We start from the raw sequence: 23,134 nt of genomic DNA, 5'->3' as shown, positions 1-23,134 counted from the left end.
GCAGTGGCCGGATCTCAGCTCACTGCAAGCTCCGCCTCCTGGGTTCCCGCCATTCTCCTGCCTCAGCCTCCCGAGTAGCTGGGACTACAGGCGCCCACCACCTCGCCCGGCTAGTTTTTTGTATTTTTAGTAGAGACAGGGTTTCACCGTGTTAGCCAGGATGGTCTCGATCTCCTGACCTCGTGATCCGCCTGTCTCGGCCTCCCAAAGTGCTGGGATTACAGGCTTGAGCCACCGCGCCCGGCCTAGAACATCAATTTTCTTTGGGTTCTGGACTTTGGAAGAAATCACAGAATTTTAGACCCAGAAAAAAAATCTCAGATCATCAGGGACAAAAATCAGCAACATTTTTGTGGCTGGGCATGGTGGCTCATGCCTGTAGGCCGATGCCGGCGATCACCTGAGGTCAGAAGTTCAAGACCAGCCAGGCCAACATGGTGAAACCCTGTCTCTACTAAAACTACAAAAATTAGTTGGGTCTGGTGGCACACACCTGTAATCCCAGCTACTCGGGAAGATGAGGCACAAGAATCACTTGAACCTGGGAGACGGAGGTTGCAGTGAGCCGAGATGGCGCCACTACACTCCAGCCTGGGCGATAGAGTGAGACTCTCTCTCTCAAAAAAAAAAAAAAAGAACATTCTTGTGACTTTCACTTGAAGAAGTATGCATAAAATGTGTTTTCTTCGTAATTTCAGCTGTAAAACAAGAAAAGCAATAATACTCCAGGCTTCCGTGATGCCTTAAAAAGACTTTGCAAACCCTTCAAGAGGCTTCAATTTCTTCTCAAAAGGAAACTCACCATTAACACTCACCAAACTGACTATGGTAAGGCAGCATAACTAGCTTTCACTCTACCCTCATCATTCTCCTTTTGAGAGGCTAGGTAACTAAGGGTCCCCAATTTGATATACCAGGTATGTGCTTTCAGACAATTTCATTGAAAGTCAACTCTGAAATGGCATTCTTCACAAGCCCATGAAAATATCAAAGCCAAACACACACAAAAGGTAAGCATTCAGATTGGTCTTCTGAAACCCTAGGGAAAATGATCCCTTCCGACATTTGCTCTTTTGAGTTCTTCCTACAGCTATAATAGCCTGAGCTCCCAGAGCTAAACAGCAACATGCCTATTACAGACAGACAGGACTTATAAATCTACTCACATTCCTGCCTTCACAGAATAGTCTTCAAACATTTCAGTATCTTTTAAAAATGCACTTAGAGGAGGCCAAGGCAGGTGATCACTTGAGATCAGGAGTTCGAGACCAGCCTGAACAACATGGTGGAACCCTGTGTCTACTAAAACTACAAAAATGAGTTGTGCATGGTGGCACATGCCTGTAATCCAAGCTATTCGGGAGGCTGAGGCAGGAGAATCACTTGAACTCAGGAGGCAGAGATTGCAGTGAGCAGAGATGGCACCACTGCACTCCAGCCTGGGCAACAGAATGACACTCCGTTTCAAAAAAAAAAAAAACCCACCACACTCAGAGGCTGGGCGCGGTGGCTCATGCCTGTAATTCCAGCACTCTGGGAGGTGGAGGCAGGCAGATCACTTGAGGTCAGGAGTTTGAGACCAGCCTGGCCAACACGCCGAAATCCTACCTCTACTAAAAGTAAAAAATTAGCTGGGCATGGTGGTGCTCACATGTAGTCCCAGCTACACAGGAGGCTGAGGCAGGAGAATCACTTGAACCCAGGAGGCGGAGGTTGCAGTGAGCCAAGATCATGCCACTGCACTCCAGTCTGGGCGACAGAGACCCTGTCTCAAAAAAATAACAATAATAAAATTAAACATAAAAATGCACTCAGGTTTTTCAAGATGAAAAGCATTCTGGGCTGGGCACAGTGGCTCATGCCTGTAATCCCAGCACTTTGGAAGGCTGAGGTGGGCAGATCACGAGGTCAGGAGATCGAGACTATCCTGGCCAACACGGTGAAACCCTGTCTCTACTAACAGTACAAAAAATTAGCTGGGTGCAGTGGCGGGCACCTGTAGTCCCAGCTACTCTGGATGCTGAGGCAGGAGAATGGCGTGAACCCGGGAGGCGGAGTTTGCAGTGAGCCAAGATCGCGTCACTACACTCCAGACTGGGCGACAGAGCGAGACTCCATCTCAAAAAAAAAAAAAAAAAAGAAAAAAAGAAAAGCATTCTGGAGATGGATGGTGGTGATGGCTGCACAACAAGGTAAATGTACTTAATGCAACAGAAGTATACACTTAATGGTTAAAATGGTAAAATTTCTATTATGCTTATTTTACTAAGAGTATTAAAATGCATTCAGTTCCATATTTTAGCACACAAATTATTCAGTTTATAAACCATATTTATGCTTTTTGCTTCTTTTCCTCTTTATTCAGATTACCTGCTTTTTGGCCAATTGAGAAGCATGGAAACCTGAGCAAATCCTAAGCAGCAAGAGAAAAAGAGGCTATTTTTCTTTATTGATGGCATTCCCTGTTCAATTCAAAAAGCAATCTGAAATTAGGAAAAGATAAAACTAAACTCTTAAGATTTAACAACAACAACAAAAAAGATTAAGCAGTTTGTCATTTTTGTTGTTGTGGGGATTTTGTTAGTTTTTGTTTGCTTCCAACTTAAGGCAATGTTTTTGCTGAAAAGGACAATCCTACTAAAGAAAGTGAGGACTAGGAACCATATGTGAATGTCAACCATCCAGTGTATGAATAAACAGTGTATGGGTGAATCGCTATGAAAACTTGAAAGGAAAAAGAAAGACAAGGAACATATGAAAGAACTATTAAAACAGCTAAATGGCCGGGCGCAGTGGCTCACGCCTGTAATCCCAGCACTTTGGGAGGCCGAGGGAAGTGGACCACCTGAGGTTGGGAGTTCGAGACCAGCCTGACCAACATGGAGAAACCCTGTCTCTACTAAAAATACAAAATTAGCCAGGTGTGGTGGCACATGTTCGTAATCCCAGATACTCAGGAGGCTGGTGCAGGAGAATCGCTTGAACCTGGGAGGCGGTGGTTATGGTGAGCCAAGATCACACCACTGGCCGGGCGCTGTGGCTCAAGCCTGTAATCCCAGCACTTTGGGAGGCCGAGACGGGCGGATCACGAGGTCAGGAGATCGAGACCATCCTAGCTAACACGGTGAAACCCTATCTCTACTAAAAAATACAAAAAACTAGCCGGGCGAGGTGGCAGGCGCCTGTAGTCCCAGCTACTCAGGAGGCTGAGGCAGGAGAATGGCATAAACCCGGGAGGCAGAGCTTGCAGTGAGCTGAGATCCGGCCACTGCACCCCAGCCTGGGCGACAGAGCAAGACGCCGTCTCAAAAAAAAAAAAGATTACACCATTGCACTCCAGCCTGGGCAAGAAGAGCAAAACTCCATCTCAAAAACAACAACAACAACAAAACAAAACAAAAAACAGCTAAACATATTTCCTCTAAAGTTTTAAAAGTACTGTATCACATATTAGACACTCATCATGCAAATAAAGTCCTGAATCTTAACAATGAAAACTGGTCCTTTTCCAGGTTTCAAGTTAAACTTGAGCCTTTTTATCTTGTTACTAAAGTTGCCATATGCATGTTCAGAGCTCTGAAGACATAAATAAAAACTAGAATTATTGGTTTTTTATATCCTTTTATAGTAGTAATTTTTATTATTATGGTATACATTCTAATACAATAACTATTAAACTCAGTTATTTCATAACAAAATAATCGCATAAAGGAAGGATAATAACCTGGAAGTATTAAAAAGTGACCATTCAGGATAGGATCATCTGTATATTTGGGTTCATGGTCCCCAAACTTGGCTGGCCATCAGAATCTCATAGGAAGGAGTTGGGGGGGGCGGGGAGAGAGAGAGAGAGAGAGAGAGAGAGAGAGAGAGAGAGAGAGAGAAAGTGTGTGTGTGTATGTGTGTATTTAACTACAAATTTCTGCCTGGGTGTAGTGGTGCGAACCTGTAGCCCCAGCTACTCAGGAGGCTGAGGCAGGAGGATCACTTGAGCCCAGGAGTTCAAGTCCCGCCTAGACAACATAGCAAGACCTCATCTCCTTCAATCAACCAATCAATACAGATTTCTGGGCTCAACCCCCATAGATTCAGATTTACTAAGTATGAGGTATAGCTTGGGAATCTGTACACTGATAAAGCTCCCCGGGAGACTCTGATGATCGGCCATGTTTTAGAAAACCTATCGTAATAAGTTTATTTTACAAAAAGAGTCCATTTTACCTTTCTACCAGTCTTCTATTATCATTTTCAATTTCTGCTTTTCTGTTTTTTGTTTTGAGACGGAGTCTCGCTCTGTTGCCCAGGCTGGAATGCAGTGGTGCAATCTCGGCTCACTGCAATCTCCGCTTCCTTGGTTCAAGTAATTCTCTGCCTCAGGCTCCCGAGTAGCAGGCGCCCACCACCACACCCAGCTAATTTTTGTATTTTTAGTAGAGATGGGGTTTCACCATGTTGACCAGGCAAGTCTTGAATTCCAGACCTCGTGATCCACCCGCCTCAGCCTCCCAAAGTGCTGGGATTACAGGCGTGACTCGCCACGCCCAGCCCAATTTCTGTTTTTTAATAAGCAACAAATAGCCTACTGCAAGCCTAACACTGTTCTAAAGGTTAATGTGCCTTATCTTCTCTAACCATCACAACTCTGTGAGACAGGAAAATAATATTACTGCCATTTTACAGACGAGGAAACTGAAGTCTAGAGAAGTTTTAACAAAATTATTCAACCAGCAACTAGTATAGCCAGAATTCAAAGTCACACTTGTAAGTCTCCAAAGCCTACCTCTCCTGGAACATGAACAATGACTCAAATGGCTGAATTTTTAGCCTTGCTTCTGATACATTTTAGACAGTTATCTGAACATCATCTGTTTCCTCAGCTGTAAACATGGCTAATAATAATATCTATCCTACTTAGCTCAAGACTTTTGAGAGAATCAAGATGTGAAACTGCGTTCAAAGTCACGAACAATTACTGAAAAACAAAAAACAAGCTATTAATGGTGGAATTAGAGAGGACTGAGAAACAATCTGGCATAGTAAAAGGTTAAATGCACAGACTCTGGAGCCAAGCTTCAGGGTCTGAATCCAAGCTCTACTATTTCCTAGCTATGTAACCTTGGGGAAGTTACTTAATTTTTCTGTGCAATGGTTTCCGCATCTGCAAAATGCAGATAAAAAAACTGATTGCAGAATTTTTTGCAGAATTTTATAAGGATTAAATGAATTAATGCATGTAAAATGCTTAGAATAGTGTTTGCCACATAGTAAGCACTCAACAAGTGCTGGATGTTAGAATCCTATACAATTTTTTAAAGAAAGCATCACATTAAAAAAAAAAAAAAAGTTCAAATACTTAGTGACAACACAAAAGGACACTAGAAGGTGGTGGCATTTTCCTCCCTTATAGAAATCAGGGTAAATCCCGCCAATTTTGAAAGGAAACATTCTGGGTAGTTTCAATTTTCAACTACAATTATGTTGCTTCCAAAATGCTTCATTTGTGCAAATAGTTAAGATCACTCGCTGTAAAGTCGTATCTACTTTTTCATTTTTAAGTATCTTTTAACTGAAAAATATCTCTTTGATTTTTATTTTAAGTTCTGGGACACATGTGCAGGACCTGCAGGTTTGTTACATAGGTAAACATGTGTCATGATGGTTTGCTGTACCTATCAACCCATCACCTAGGTATTAAGGCACATATGCATTAGCTATTTATCCTGATGCTCTCCCTCACCCCACTGTGCTCCCTCTCCATAGGCCCCAGTGTGTGTTATTCCCCTTCCTGTGTCCATGTGTTCTCACTGTTCAGCTCCCACTTATAAGTGAGAATATGTGGTGTTTGGTTTTCTGTTCCTGTGTTAGTCTGCTGAGGATAATGGCTTCCAGTTCCATCCATGTCCCTGCAAAGGATATGATATAGTTCCTTTTTATGGCTGCACAATATTCCATGGAGTGGAATGAGAGTTGATGTAACTCAAATGTAACCCAAAACTATAAAAACCCTACGAGAAAATCTAGGCAATGCCATTAAGGACATTAGCACAGGCAAAAATTTCATGATCAATAGCAATTGCAACAAAAGCAAGAATTGACAAATGGGATCTAATGAACTAAGGAGCTTCTGTAAGGCAAAAGAAACTACCATCAGAGTGAACAGACAAACTACAAAATGGGAGAAAGTTTTTGCAATCTATCCATTTGACAAAGATCTAATATCCAGAATCTGCAAGGAACTTAAACAAATTTACAAGAAAAAAAAAAACATTAAAAAGTGGGCAAAGGACATGAACAGATACTTCTCAAAAGAAGTCATGTATGCAGCCAACAAACATGAAAAAAAGCTCAACATCACTGATCATTAGAGAAATGCAAATCAAAACCACAATGAGAAACCACTCACACCAGTCAGAATGGCGATTATTAAAAAGTCAAGAAACAACAGATGCTGACAAGGCTGTGGAGAAATAGGAATGCTTCTACACTGTTGGTGAGAATGTAAATTAGTTCAACCATTGTAGAAGACAGTGTGGTGATTCCTCAAAGACCTAGAACCAGAAATACCATTTGACCCAGCAATCCCATTACCTGAAGGAATATAAATCATTCTACTATAAAAATACCTGCACATGTATGTTCACTGGAGCACTATTCACAACAGCAAAGACACGGAATCAATCCAAACGCTCTCACTGATTTTTAATATATTTTTGTTATAGTAATATCACAATTTCTTATCAGGTTTTAGGTAGTAACTTTCCTTTGCTTCAAATAGCCTCCTACAGCATTTGACTTCTAATTCAAAAGCTAACTGAGTAGCTTCCAAAAGGAAAATCGTAACAATGAGCTGGATCAAAAGAGTGTGTAATGTGTCAAAAGGAAACTACACTATTCCTAAATGAGTTATTTACTAATAACAAAGAGGAAGTGCTATGGTAATAATTCTCACCAAAAAAATATAATTTAATGATGCTCTTAATGATGCTCTAAGCAACTCTCATACCATATTAGTTTACGGTCAGTCTGCAGTTGCAGATAGAGTCTGAAACAAAGTTGGCAATTGACTAAGAAATCCCAGCTGGTAGTCATGTTAAATTTCCAATATACTGCAGGAAATGTGGCCAGTGATTCAACAGGTGACACCCCTTCCCTTTTTCTTTTTTCTGAGTTACAACAAACTGAAACAAAATTGCCCCAGAAGTTCTGTTACCAACTAAAAGAATTAAACATAAAAATTCCACTGCAATGTTTCAAAAAATAAAACACTGAATCTGAACAGACAAGAAATATTGTTTCCGTCAACATTTATATACCACCTCTAAAGCATATTAACAGAATAGCCCAATGAGTATGTCTATATAGTCCTCATATCTTCAACATTCTAATTATCCTAAGTTTACATTCGAAAGATTAATTATAAATTTCAATACATTATAACAAGTACATGGAACTCAAGTAACCCACAAAAATATAAAGAAAAATTAATTTTGGATGCATTGGATATTGTGAAAATTGATTATATACATTGGAATTATCTTGTCATACCCAATTAAATTAGAGTCACGAGACCAGGGGGGAAGAAAAGGAAACAAAAAGCATTTAGGGAACAAGCACCTGCCCAGGGATTATCTGGCAAGCCAGCTGCTGAAATGACCTATTATAACCTTAAGATCAGTTTTACCTAGTAGCTGCGGAAACGAACTGCTGTAACTCTAAGACTAGTTTTACCTTCCACAGTCACTCACAAATCAGAGCATGCCAGCTCCCAAAAACTTTGCTAGTGCCAATGCATTTTCTTTCAAAACAACGCATAACATTTCTCTAATAAAAACCTCAATCTTTTCTTTGTTCTTTGGACATACCAAAGACCAATGCAGTCTGTGTGTATGCCCAAATTACAATTCTATTGTCTCAAATAAAACGTGTTGTTCAGAGATTCATCTCTATATTTGATTTCTGTTGATAATATCCAACTATATTTTATTCTAATACACTATTTTAGAGACCAGTTATAACATGTTGCTCATGATAAACATCTGAAACTAGTTCAGTTAGTAAACATCTATCTGTCAAATCGGCATTTTTACATCTGTGCAACTCAGTGTTGAGAGGGGATTTACCAAACATACCTCTCTGGCAATGTTACTCAAAGCTTCATCTTCTGCAGAAAATCGGTCTTTCACAGGTGTTCTTTTCCTCCCAGAACCAGGAGTCCCCATCTTGTGTTCTTAACAGTCTTTTAACTTTGAAAGTGATTTAACTGTGTTTTCAGCCCTGAAGTAAACAAAAACATAATAATTTATTTCTTTCTGTGCGATTTTCATGTTCATTTATACATTCACTTTTAACAGAGAAATTGTATTTCTTCTTAGAGAAATCAGTCACCAAATACCTCTTCCCACTACCAAATTATTCCAATAAATTTTAGAATATTTAATTTTATACTAATTACTAAATCTCCCAACTCTTTTCACTATGCTACCCACAGCAACCTGTGAGAGTGTATTATAATATTAGCCTCAGAAAGCTGCCATCAGCAGAAATTCTACTTAACCACTTAAAATTACTATAGCTGGGCAGCCTGGCCAACATGGTGAAACCCTGTCTCTACTAAAAATACAAAAATTAGCCAAGCAGGGTGGCACACATCTGTAATCCCAGCTACCCAAGAGGCTGAGGCAGGAAAATCACTAGAACCCAGGAGGTAGAGGTTGTAGTAAGCCAAGATTGTGCTACTCCAACTTGGGAGACAAAGTGAGACTCTGTCTCTAAATAAATAAATAAATAAATAAATAAATAAATAAATAACTATAGTTATTTCTAAAACCAATCTCCATCCCAGAATGAAAAACATTTCAGAAGTTATTCAGCCTAAAGTTTTAGAAGATGTTCAAGAGGTTTTACTACTAAGCCTTATAGTTACAAAACTAACTTTGCCTTTTAGTGTAATTTAAGAAAAATTCCAATTAAATCACAACAACGCCAGACACGGTGGCTCTCACCTGTAATCCCAGCACTTGGGGAGGCTGAGGCGGGCAGATCACTTGAGGCCAGGAGTTCAAGACCAGCCTGGCCAACGTGGTAAAACCCCCATCTCTACTAAAAATACAAACATTAGCCGGGCGTGGTAATGCATGCTTATAATCCCAGCCACTCCGGTGGCTGAGGCACAAGAATCATCTAAACCCAGGAGGCAGAGATTGCAGTGAGTCAAGATCATGTCACTGGACTCCAGCCTGGGTGACAGAGACTCTATCTCAAAAAAAAAAAAAAAAAAAAAAAAAAAGGACAAAAAAACCAACAACCATATAAAAGAAAAAAATGAAGGTTTATTATTCTGCAATTAACGATAACCAACACTGTCCATGTAACAAATACCTGAGTGTCTGTTGTTACCAGGTACTATAGGAGGTGCTAAAGGTACAGTGATGAACAAAACTGATGTAGTCAAATTATTAAGAACGTATCGCCAGGCGCGGTGGCTCATGCATGTAATCCCAGCACTTTGGAAGGCCAAAGCGGGTGGATCACCTGAGGTCAGGAGTTCAAGACTAGCCTGACCAACATGGTGAAACCCCATCTCTACTAAAAATACAAAATTAGTGGGACATGGTGGCACATGCCTGTAATCCCAGCTTACTTGGGAGGCTGAGGCAGGAGAATCACTTGAACCCGGGAGACAGAAGTTGCAGTGAGCCGAGGTTGCACCCCTGCACTTCAGCCTGGGCAACAAGAAGGAAACTCCTTCTCAAAATATAAAAAAAAGAATATATCTATAAACCTGTTACTATTACTTATTAGACCTATTTTAACAAAAGGGAGAAGAAAAACCCATCCGCCAGGATTAAATAATAAGGATGAAAAAGACCATCTAACCTTTCTAACACATGGTATTTGAGATTAAAGATTACCATGAAAGAATGCAAGCCAAATTTCATGACCTGTTTTCTTCTATATACATTGCTAACAAGTATAGCTCATTTAGCTAAATATTCCGTAACTTAAAAAAATTTTGACTTCCTTTAACAAAATAAACCAGCAAAATTTCATTACAGTATGAATCACAAAAGAATTCTCAAGTAAGTCTGTCCTCACAGAATTGGCTATATTAAAATTCTAAATGACTTTAATGTACTGGAATTTACTTGATTCAGGCTAAATAAAGCAGAACTACGCCACCAAAAAGTTTTCTCCAATAAAGATTCAGGACATTCCCAACTTATCTCACACCATTTCTCATTCATCAGAGCTAGCTTATTATTCTGTCCACCAGAATAAAGACTGATGATGGTTTATTACTTTTATTTCACTAGAGAAGATATATCTGGATATGATTATTAAGAACTCATTTAAAAATGGAAACACCAGCTGGGCGTGGTGGCTCACGCCTGTAATACCAACACTTTGGGAGGCCAAGGCGGGCAAATCACAGGAGATCAGAAGTTCGAGACCAGTCTGGCCAACATGGCAAAACCCCATCTCTACTAAAAATACAAAAACTAGCCAGGTGAGATGGCACATGTCTGTAATCCCAGCTACTTGGGAGGCTGAGAGAGAAGAATCGCTTGAAACCAGGAGGTGGAGGTAGCAGTGAACCGAGATCATACCACTGCACTCCAGCCTGGGCAACAGAGCGAGACTCCGTCTCAAAAAAAAAAAAAAAAAAAAAGGAAACACGAAAAAATGTACTTCTTAATGTAGCACCTGATATATCCCAGACACAAATCAGAACAACTCCTGAAAAGGACAGAAAAGTTTTCTCAGGGGTCTCCAATCATCTTCAGCATAATTTTAAAGATTATACACTTAACTAATAGTAATAGTGTATACATTGCTGGTGGGAATGTAAACTAGTACAACCACTATGGAAAACAATATGAAGATTTCTTTTTTTTTTTTTTTTTTTGAGATTGGAGTCTCGCTCTGTCGCTCAGGCTGGAGTGCAATGGTGCAATCTCGGCTCACTGCAATCTCCGCCTCCCAGGTTCAAGCAATTCTCCTGCCTCAGCTTTCCAAGTAGCTGGAACTATAGGCGTACGCCACCATGCCCAGCTAATTTATGTATTTTTGGTAGAGACAGGGTTTCGCCATGTTGGCCAGGCTGGTGTCAAACTCCTGACCTCAGGTGATCTGCCCGTGTTGGCCTCCCAAAGTGCTGGGATTACAGACGTTAGCCACCAGGCATGACCCGAAGATTTCTTAAAGAACTAAAAGTAGAACTACATTTGATCCAGTAATCCCACTACTAGGTCTCTACCCAAGGAAAAGAAGTTATTATACGAAAAAGACACATGCACACACATGTTCATAGCAAAACAATTCACAATTGCAAAGATACGGGAAAAACCTAAGTGCTCATAAACCAACGAGCAGATAAAGAAAATGTAGTACATACACACCATGTAATACTACTCAGCCATAAAAAGGAATGAAATAATGCCTCCTGCAGCGACTTGGATGGAGTTGGAGGCCATTACTCTAAGTGAAGTAACTCAGGAATGGAAAATCATATATCATATGATCTCACTTATAATTGGGAGCTAAAATATACAGACGCAAAGGCATAAGAATGATATAATAGACTTTGGGGACTTGGTGGTGGGGGCAAGCACAGGGGCGTAAGCAATAAAATACTACATATTGGGTACAGTATAAACTGCTTGGGTGATAGATAGGCACACTAAAATCTCAGAAATCACCACTAAAGAACTTACCCACGTAACCAAAAACCATCTGTACCCCAAAAACTATTGAAACAAATTTTTTTTTGAAACGGAGTCTCGCTCTTTCTTGCCCAGGCTGGAGTTTAATGGCACGATCTTGGCTCACTGCAGCCTTTGCCTCCCGGGTTCAAGTGATTCTCCTGTATCAGCCTCCCAAGTAGCTGGGACTACATGTGTGTGCCAACATACCTGGTTAATTTTGTAATTTTAGTAGAGACGGAGTTTCACCATGTTGGCCAGGCTGGTCTCGAACTCCTGACCTCAGGTGATCCACCTGCCTCAGCCTTCCAAGGTGCTAGGATTACAGGTATAAGCCACATGACCAGCCAAAATAAAATTTTTTTTAAAAAATGGTAATGGTGTATACAAATATTAGCCACCTACTAAAAAAAAGCAACATGCAACACAATGTTCCTTTTCAGACTACAGTGACAATTTAGTGAATGCACTGTGGTATCATCCAATATTTGTCCATCAGTCAGCTTTCCAAGGACACAATGAAAGATATTTCACAGAAGCAGGAGAAAAAATGTAAGCATTTTCTAATTTCAGACATATAAAAATAATTAGAGAATAAAAATAGATTTGGCTAGAAGTATATCAATAGTTTAACAGTGGTTTTGTTAGGAAGATAGCATTATGGATGCATTTTTTTCTTAATTCTCTAAAATTTCAATAGCATTGAGGAAAAAGAGATGCATTTTAAAACCAGACGTGGTAGCTCACATCAAATAATCCCAGCGCTTTGGGAGGCTGAGTCAGGAGAACTGCTTGAGCATAGGAGTTTGAGACCAGCCTGGGCAACATGGCAAAACCCTGTCTCTACAAAAATTAAAAAAAATTAGCCAGGCATGTTGGCATGTGCCTGTAATTCCAGCTACTTGGGAGGCTGAGGTGCGAGAACTGACTGAGCCTGGGAGGTCGAGGCTGCAGTGAGCCATGATCATTGCACTCCAGCCTGGGTGACAGAGACCCTATCTCAAAAAAATAAATAAATAAAAATAAAAACATTCCAATCTAAGGTGCAAAAAATAAACTAGCCCCCAACTGGATCACATCCAAATTAAACATAATATGCTATACTACTGAGACACCAATCTGAAACCACTGCTGGTAGCATTCTTTTGAATCTTTCTTTTCTTTCTCCTCTATCCCCATGATCCATTTTCTTTCTTTCTCAACTAACAATGCCTAAGCCTTACACCTGCCAGAGTACTCCTGGACCACAAATTTATGTAAAAAATTCTTTCTTAAAATTGCTTCCAAACAAAATGGTTTCAACAAGCTCCAGAATAGGCAGCACTGAGAAAGAGATGACAGGTAAAAGCAGCACAGGATAAGCAGGAAATAGGAACAACTTCCTATCTTCCTTATCCTTCTTGTCATATCTACAGAGGGCACCTAGGTGTTTATATGACTGATTGGCCAGGTCCAGTTGCCTTTTTCAGTTCACATAATGCAGATCAAGAATGACCTAGCTCAAAGGATAACCTAGCACTTTTAAAAGAACTGTATTATTTGTACCCTGCAGGCAGGTTTCCTTACCAGTATTAGAAAAATGACGAGACTGGGCAACACAGTGAAATCCTGTCTCTACAAAAAAAAAAAAATTATCCAGACAAGTTGATGAACACCTCTAGTCCCAGCTACTTGGGAGGCTGAGGTGGGAGGACTATGTGAGCCAAGGGAGGTCAAGGTTATGGTGAGCCATGATAATACCACTGCACTCCAGCCTGGGTGACAGAGGGAGACCCTGTCTCAAAAAAAGAAAAAAAAAAAAAAAGGAGAAAGGAAAGGTTTTTCAGTTCTCATGCAATGTATTTTCTAGTAACTCCAGGTCATTCTGTATCAGTGATGGAGGAAACCTTGAAAGAAATAAGATTCCTAACATAGCCAATGGGAAATCTTTCAACAAAATGACAAAACTGAGAATGTAGACTCTAAGGAAACCTTAAATACATTATTTTGTTTCTGATCCTAAAGGACTTGCCGTAAATTTCTACCCCAAAGTTTCCTCAAGAACACTTTTCTTCAGGAGCACATTAACTCCTTGGAGTGTTTCCTTGGTGGTATCAAACAACTTAAAGAGCTAAACCTTTTCCTCAATTGATAAGAACAAAACTGCCTGTATTTTTGTCAAGTCCTTTACCCACACAGTGTCAAGTTGATTTTCCCCAGATGGTTTTATCATGAAGCATTTGTCTACTTAAGGAAAAGAAGGAAAGTATCTTCAGGATCTTGTGGAATATAAACCTTCCAAAACAGACCGATATTTCAATAAGGCTTTCTCTTCTCCAATGAGCTTCTCATATAATACACATCTGAAATAACAGGCATTTTGCCGCAGTAAAAGTGGCACTTCAATCATGATATTGTCCACTTTTGTAAGAACAGAATGTGCATGTAGCACCAGTATGTCACATTCTAAATATAGGACACTTAGAAAGTTCTGTGCCTAATCTGGATCCTGATAGATAGCTCCTTTATATCTAAGTATTGCATCATGGAGAATTCAAAATATTGTCCCTATATGTCTTTGCATCACAGCTGCCATTACTGTGAACGCTAGTCTGCACAAGAAAACATTCTGTAGTTATTCATAAACAAATCCCAGTACATGGAATTGTCCCTGAACTAAAGACTTAGTGTGATTGCAGTTGTTGCCACTTGACAAAACTTAAAATGAAAAGATTCAAGTTCAATTGATTGCACTACCACTTGCTGTGTTACCCTCCCCACTTTCTACGCCTCCATCTCTTTATTAGTTTCATCGATATAACATGGTTAATGTGAGGCTCAAATGAATGAAGAAAAATCCAAGCATTTAACAAACTATAAAGCACTCCATAAATATTTAAAGCATTCTAAATTAACTACCTGTTTTGCATATTTAGCTTGTGAAATTGACCAAAAAAAAGCAATCCTGGCCTTTCTTTATAATTTCATACTTTTAACTAGACAAAAATATCCTTGATTTCCTCCAGCATGCACTGTCTAATAGCATTAAACCATGCTAAGAGTTTCTGCTAAAGTACAGAACAATTTGGAAAAAATAAATGCCTTAACTATAATCATTTTGCTGTCCAGCACATGTATATAATAAAAACAAAAAAGGAGAAATTCTTAAGGAACTTTGTATCAAAGTTTATTTTTAAAACTCTAAATGAATAAACAAGTTTTGGGAGTGCAGCCTTATAATGGTTATGCTAGTCCTCTTAGTAGAACACAAGTGACTTGAAACAGAAGACAGAGATCATTAAACGTTGTATTTAAAATATTTGCATATTGTTCTATGTAAATTTTACCTCAAAAGAAAAAAGTCCTCTATACAAATATTAAACTCTAGCCAATCATGTGCATGCTAAAATATTTAGGGTTGAAGTGTACTGAGATCTGCTACTTCAAACTGCAACAACAAAAGATTAAATGACGGAATCCAAATGGTAGGTACATTAGTGTTCACAGCACAACTCTTTCAATTTTTCTGTATGTTTAAAAAAAAATTGTTTTTTGAGACAGGGTCTCGCACTCTGTCTCCCAGGCCGGAGAGCAATGGTTCGATCTCGGCTCATTGTAACCTCTGCCTCCCAGGCTCAGGTGATTCTCCTGCCTCAGTCTCCCAAGTACCTGGGGCTACAGGCCCACACCACTGCACTTGGCTAATTTTTGTATTTTTGGTAGACACAGGGTTTCGCCATGTTGGCCAGGCTCATCTTGAACTCCTGGGCTCAAGCGATCCACCTGCCTCAGCCTCCCAAAGTGCTAGGATTACAGGCGAAAGCCACCGTGCTCAGGGTATGTTTAAAATTTTTTATCATCGGCCAAGCATGGTGGCTCACTCCTGTAATCCCAGCACTTTGCGAGGCCGAGGCAGGCAAATTGCTTGAGCCCAGGAGTTTGAGACCAGCCTGGAAGGCAAAGTGAAACTCTGTTTCTAAAAAAAAATTTTTTTAATTTTTTATAATAAAATTTTGGGGAAAGAGTAACTGCTTAAGAAGTGTGGATGACTAGGTGAAAAAAAAGGCATGGGAATTAGGAATTGCAATTAAAAATCTTGAGTGAAACAGAAAAGGAAGGCAGAGGTAATCATAGCACTGAAGAACACCCAATAGTTACATGCACATTAAAAATAAAGATTATGTGGGGTGTGGTGGCTCACGCCCGTAATCCCAGCACTCTGGGAGGCCGAGGCAGGAGGATCACCTGAGGTCGGGAGTTTGAGACCAGCCTGACCAACATGGAAAAACCCAGTCTCTACTAAAAATACAAAATTGGCCAGGCATAGTGGCACCTGCCTGTAATCCCAGCTATTTGGGAGGCTGAGGCAGGAGAATTGCTGGAACCCGGGAGGCAGAGGTTGCAGTGAGCCAAGATCGTGCCATTGGACTCCAGCCTGGGCAACAAGAGTGAAACCCTGTCTCAAAACAAACAAACAAACAAACTAAAGATTATGGCAGGGCACTGTGGCTCATGCCTGTAATCCCAGTACTTTGGGAGGCTGAGGCAGGCAGACCACTTGAGCCCAAGGGTTCAAGACCAGCCTGGGCAACACGGTGAAACCGTGTCTCTACAAAAAACACAAAAATTAACCAGGCGTGATGGCACACACCTGTAGTCCCAACTACTTGGAAGGCTGAGGTGGAAGGATTGCTTGAATCCAGGAGGTAGAGGATGCAGTATGCCTTGATCACACCACTGCAATCCAGCATGGATGACAGCATGAGACCTTGTCTCGAAAAAGTAAGATAAAATAAAGATTATAGGCAGGCAGAAAATGGCTCCAACCAGAAGAGGAAAAAAGGAAAGGAAAGAGAGAGGAAGACAATGAGAAGGAGAGGGAGGAGAGAGGGGGGAAAAGAAGAGGAAGGGAGGGATTACAGTTAAAGACATCAATCCTGCAAATATCTAAATGAGATCGTTACATTAAAATGAATAAATCATTAGCAGAACCTACAGGAAGAATACAGAAGGTATATTCAGAAATTGAGGCAAAGTACAAAATGAAAAAAATATATGCAGGCAAAACTGGAAAACTTGGCAAAACAAGGAAAGGCAAATGCTAAACACAAACTAAATGTCAAAAGAACATTAGAAACTATAACGGTTCACTTAAACTCATACTTCATAAAGAATAATGCTTACAAAGATGAGAACCTACATAATCATTCCTTCTACTTTTATAGTCAGTTGTCCTAAGAATTACCGAAGATATTTTTAAAGTCTCATATTTTGACTACCCACTATCCTCATATCTCCAATGCAACTGATTATCTTTCCATTTCCTCTCTTCCTACGATAACATGCCAGTGGTTGCATTTCTCTACTTGGTAAATTTATGTTCATTTAATGTTCATTTACAGAATAAATGGGCTATATGTTGGACATAAATCTTTATATTATTTCATCAACTGTGCAGAACCCAAATTAGGAAGATAGACTAAACAACAATTCACTTATCTGTATTTTCTGAGAAGCAAACCACTTTCTAGTACCATTCAAATAGCTTCCTTTCTTGATACCTTTTAAAGTATCTCAGAGATGTATGGACATACAATCAGAGGATAAAAGAAAGGAAGACTGACAATTACATATTGCTGAGAGTAGGAAAGACTTAAAAGTGTGAAACAGGTCAGGCAGTGGTGGCTCACACCTGTAATCCCAGCACTTTGGGAGGTCAAGGCAGGGGGATCGCTTGAGGTCAGGAGTTTGAGACCAGCCTGGCCAGCATGGTGGAGCCCCATCTCTACTAAAAATACAAAAGTTAGCCAGGCATGGTGGCGCATCCCTGTAATCCCAATTACTCGGGAGGCTGAGGCAGGAGAATTGCTTGATCCTGGGAGGCAGAGGTTGCAATGAGCCAAGGTCGTATCACTGCACTCCAGCCTGGGCAACAGAGCAAGACCCCACATCAAAAAAAAAAAAAGGCCTGAAATAAAGCAGAAAACAGGAAAGGACTAGAAGTATTAGAAAGAAAAATATAAGCCCAGGTAGCAAAGAACCAAAGAATCAAGATGAAACAAAAAATAAGAGAAACGGGAACACATGTAAGGAGGATATAATTTTTCAATATTAAAAAAAATGCAATCAATATGAAGGAGGCTCTAAAACTAGAAATTTTCATAAAATAAAACCTATCACGTACCTTTAATTTTTCCCTTTTCAACAAATATCTACTGAGAATTTGCAAGGCACTATTTACATAGCACCGTCACTGCCTTGTAAGTAGACAAAAGAGAACACTGGGAAAATAAAAGTGGTAAAGAGATCAGAGAGAAGGTTCTCTGAAGCACAAAAGTTTTTATTTTGAAGAAGTCCAATTTATCCATTTTTTTCTTTTGTTGCTTCTTTTGATGTCATATCCAAGAAACCTACCTCAAGGCCATGAAGATTTATTTTTATATTTTCTTCTAAGAGTTTTACAGTTTTATCTCTTATATTTAAGTCTATGATCCATTTTCAGTTCATTTTCGTGTATGGTATGAGGCAGGGATCCAACTTCACACTTTTGCACATGGATATCTGTTTGTCCCAGCATCATTTGTTGAAAAGACCATTCTTTCTCCCACTGAATTATCTTGCCACCCTTGTCAAAAATCAACTCACCATAAAAGGATTTACTTTCCGGATACTTAATTCTATTTCACTGAGCTTAATCGCTATCCTATGCCAGTATCACACCATCTTGATTAACATAGCTTTGAGGTAAATTTTTTAATTGGGAAAAGTGAGTCCTCCAAATTTTTTGTTCTTCCTCTAACACTGGCTATTCTAGGGCCCTTGCAGTCCCATATAAATTTTAGAATGAGTTTGTTACTTTCTCTTTTTTGTTTTCGTTGACACAGAGTCTCGCTACCAGCCAGGCTGTAGTGCAGCGGCACGATCTCGGCTCATTGTAACCTCCTTTTCCCCGACTCAAGCAATTCTCCTCTCTCAGCCTTCTGAATACCTGGGATTACTAAGGCATGTGCCACCACACCTGGCTAATTTTTGTATTTTTAATAGAGATGGGGTTTCACCACATTGGCCAGGCTGTTCTCAAACTCCTGACATCAGGTGATCTACCTGTCTCCGCCTCCCAAAGTGCTGGGATTACAGGCGTGAGCCACTGTACCCAACCTGAGTTTCTCAATTTCTGGAAAAAAAAAAAAAAAAAGGAAAGAAAAAGAGAGGGAAAAAAAAGGCAGCTGGGGTTTTGACACAAAAATTAGCCAGGTATAGTGACTCACACCTGTAGTCCCAGCTACTTGCAAGGCTGAGGCAGAAGGACTGCGTGAGCCCAATGAGTAAGCCCTAGGCAAAACAAAACAAAACAAAACAAATCACTTAAAAGTCTTTATATTAAGTAGTTAGACCTCCAGGTCCCCCTTTCCATTGCTAGGCTACTACCTCAGCTTCAACTTCATCTCCTATTCCCCAGGATACCAGAAGTTCTAGAAGACAAAGGAGCTCTGGGGAAGGGAAGGGTGAGCAATGGGAATAGGAATGGAGTAGGAAGTGTGGGCTTAGGTGAAAGTATGCATTTTGAAATGTGGGACTGCTTCAGCCACCTTTAAATCACCCACCCTGCTACCAAAATATATACCGCTCTTCGAGGGAGGTCAACATTGACCAACCCCACCTACTTTCAAACCAAGAAGTCTGAGAAAACTCCCTAACTCAAAAGAATAACTTTGTGAAAATAAACTACACAGGGAGAAGAAAACTTCAAAAATAACCATCATTAATATCTTCAGAAAATTAAGACAAATTATAGCCATGAAACAAGAACAAGAGGCTATTAAAATTTTCAGAGAATAGGGTCGGGCACATATCTCAAGCCTGTAATCCCAACACTTTGGGAGGCCGAGGCAGGCGGATCACCTGAGGTCAGGAGTTCGAGACCAGCCTGACCAACATGGTGAAACCCCATCTCTACTAAAAATACAAAATTAGCTGGGCATGGTGGCACACGCCTGTAATTCCCAGCTACTCAGGATGCTGAGGCAGGAGAATCACTTTAACCCAGGAGGAAGAGGTTGCAGTGAGCCGAGATCATGACATTGCACTCAAGTCTGGGCAACAGGAGCAAAACTCTGCCTCAAAAAAAAAAAAAAAAATTTCAGAGAATACAAGATCTTGCAAATTAAAACATGATAGCAGAAATTAAAAACATAATAGAAATCAGCAATTCCACTCTTAGGTATATACTCAAGAGAATTGAAAACTTATGTCCACACAAAAACTTGTAACTGAATATTCACAGTAGCATTATTCCTAACAGCCAAAAGTGAAAACAATCCCAATGTCCATCAGTTGATGAATAGATAAGCAAATGTGGCATATCCATACAATGGAATATCATTCAGCCATAAAAACAAATATATTGGGCCTGGCATGATGGCTCATGCCTGTAATCCCAGCACTTTGGGAGGCCAAAGCAGGGGGATCACTTGAGGTCAAGAGTTGGAGACCAGCCTGGTCAACATGGTGAAACCCCACCTGAAAAAAAAAAAAGATTAGCCAGGCATGGTGGGACGCATCTGTAATCCCAGCTACTCGGGAGGCTGAGGCATGAGAATCACTTGAACCCAGGAGGCAGAGGTTACAGTGAGCCAAGATCGCATCACTACACTCCCTCCAGCCTGGGCAACAGAGCAAGACTGTCTCAAGAAAGAAAACAACAACAACAACAAAAAGGAATAAAGTATTGACTCGTGCTACATACAACAAGAGTAAATCCTGAAAAGTGATAAAAGCCAGACACAAAAACTACATATTGAATAACTTCATTTATGTAAAATGTCCAGAACAGGTAAATCCATAAGGACAGAAAGTATAATAGACTAGTGCTTTCCACAGTCTCGGGTAAAGAGGAAATGGAGAGGACTGCTACGGTATGAAGTTTCTTTGTGGGGGTAATGAACACCTTCTGGAATTAGTGCTGATGGCTGCACAACTTTGTGACTACACTAAAAAACCACTGAAAAGGTCACTACTTTAAAGAGGTAAATTTTGTGATACATGAATAGTACCTGAATAAAAAAATTAGTTTTAGAAAACTCAGGTTGGGAAATAAAGTTCAGGAAGTCTGACAGAAAACAGGAAAAAAAAAAAAAGAGGTAGAAAACAAGAAAGAAAAATATATAAGGTTAAAGTATCAGTCCAGAGGGACCAACATTCAACTAACTAGAGAAAGAGAAAACAGGCTGGGTGTGGTGGTTAATGTCTATAATCCCAACGTTTTGGGAGGCCAAGGCGGGCAGATCCCCTGAGTTCAGGAGTTCGAGCCTGGGCAACATGGCAAAACCTCCTCTCATCTCTATCAAAAACTACAAATATTAGCTAGGCGTGGTGGGGACTGAGACGGGAGCATCACTTGAGGCCAGGAAGTCAAGGTTGTAGTGAGTCATGTTGGTGCCACTGTACTCCAGCCTGGGTGACAAAGCAAGACTCTGTCTCAAAAAAAAAAGAAAAGACAGAGAGAGAAAGAGAAAACAAAAATAAATTATTAATCAAATGACTTCCCAGAAGTTAAGAACATGAGTTGCCAGACTAAAAGGGCCCAAAGTGTTCAACACAAGTCCTGAGTTCACACCAAGGCATATCTTAGAGAATTTTAAACAATGAGAACAAAGATGACTTTATAACCTTTCATGGGGTGGGAAAGTCAGGCCACACATCAAGGATTAAGAATGGCTTCAAGACTTTCAAAAGTAATTCTGGAAACAAGAAGACGATAGAGTGATGCCTTCAAACTCCTGAAGGAAAATTATAGATGATCTATAAGTAGCCTGTATCAGTCGAATCCCTCTATTTCTCATACTTGATTATTAAAGACATTTTCGGACATGAAAGGTCTCAAAAATTTACCTCTTTTACACTCTTTGTCACTAAGCTACTAGAAGATAGGCTTCACCAAGTAAAAGTGAAAAACCAACAGAGAGGAAAACTTAGCATACAGGAAATAAACACAGAAGAGGGGCAAAAGGGAATCTCCAGAAGAATGATAGGTATCTCAGAAAGAAAGCTACAGATTAGAGCAATATGACTCAAGAGACACAATGAAGGACTGTCATTACCAAAATCCCCACAGCCTTGGGGCACATCCATTTAACATGAGATGTGCCTGGTCCAGGTTTTCATTAGAATTTAGTTTGTCTTGACCCCGTGTTGATGAAGTTTCTGGAGCCTAGATGGGCTGAAGTCTTATTTCACAGCACAGATGTGTTTTGCTTTTCCTTATTCTTGAGAGCTAGAGCATGATGAGCTTAGCTTAGAAGCAAAACCACATAGAGCAATCTACTCTCCCAATCACATTTCTTCTAGATATTTACCATAGTATCCTGTAAACACTTTAGTTTCGCCAGATTCCCTGATTATGGTGAGCCTGTGTTTCTCCACACTCACTAACAAACTTTCCCAATGACTTGCCAAAAAGGATCAAGGAAGACTCTTTTCAGCTTATCTGCTGGGAGCTTTCATCCAATAGCAGCAGTATGTACCTTTCCTTTCACAGCCTCAGCTGATGCTTGCTACTCAGCTTTCCAAAACAAAATGATATACTTCTTAGGGATACATACCATGGCAGAGATTGGCTTATTGTTCACCAAGGCATTTTCCCTTTTCTTCCTTGCAGTTAAGTGTAGCCATTTGACTCAGTTCTAGCCAGTGGAATGTGGACAAAACTGATGTATACCACATCCTGGCCTGGCCCACCAAACTTGCCATGCAATCTACCACAGTCCCTCTCTTTGTCCTCACATCTGCCAGCCAGATGCAGGAAACTCAAAGTCTCTGAGGCCCCAGGGGTTGGTAGAATCACTAGTCGAAAGCAGCCTGAGTCCCTCAATGACTCTGTGGAATAGACTACCACTCTGTCACTGCTTTTCAACTCACAGCAAAGATGTGAGTGAGAAATTTTGCGTTAAAAACCACTAATTTGGTAATTATTCACTAAAGTAGTTCAGCCTATCGTGACTAACAGACTCAGAGAGGTAGTAGAGCTTTTCAGTTTTTCAAAATTAAACATTTTGGCCAAAAATACATGTATGGACACGGAGGATATTGCAGGCTTGAGCAGAGAATGGTCCCAAGAGAATGAATAATGTGTTAAAATAGGCTTGTGATTTCCTGGGAGAGAGGGGGTGCCATTAAAGGATATCTTGAGGAAACTTCTAGGATAACTGTAATATGTAATTTCTTGACTTAGGTAATGAGATCACAGGTGTTCATGTATTACTCTTCCTAAAACTATATTTTTGTTTTATATTTCTCTATAGTTCACAACTAATTATTTTACACAAAATAAATTAGTTTTATAACTTATAAATTAATTGATGTTGTAAGCTAGAATAGATGGATGGACACATAGATAAACAGATAAACAGACAAGACAGATAAAGGCTCTTGAAAAATCTGTTGGAGCATTTAGG

At 40.0% G+C, this 23,134-nt stretch overlaps 1 protein-coding gene across 31 annotated transcripts in view; it reads right to left on the bottom strand.

The window, feature by feature from the left end:
• LRRFIP2 (LRR binding FLII interacting protein 2) overlaps positions 1-23,134 on the bottom strand; it is a 177,270-nt gene that overhangs the window by 94,227 nt on the left and 59,909 nt on the right. For all 31 annotated transcript variants that reach the window (XM_009201192.4, XM_009201208.3, XM_009201209.3 and 28 more), the window contains one exon: positions 8,130-8,274. In XM_009201192.4, the coding sequence (XP_009199456.1) occupies positions 8,130-8,219 (90 nt within the window). In that variant the 5' untranslated portion in view covers positions 8,220-8,274. The remainder of the gene's footprint in view (positions 1-8,129; positions 8,275-23,134) is intronic.

Source organism: Papio anubis, chromosome 2 (assembly GCF_008728515.1).
Source record: "Papio anubis isolate 15944 chromosome 2, Panubis1.0, whole genome shotgun sequence".
NCBI lineage: Eukaryota > Metazoa > Chordata > Mammalia > Primates > Cercopithecidae > Papio > Papio anubis.
The sequence above is the reverse complement of the archived record's forward strand: the minus strand, read 5'-3'. Positions and strand labels throughout refer to the sequence as shown.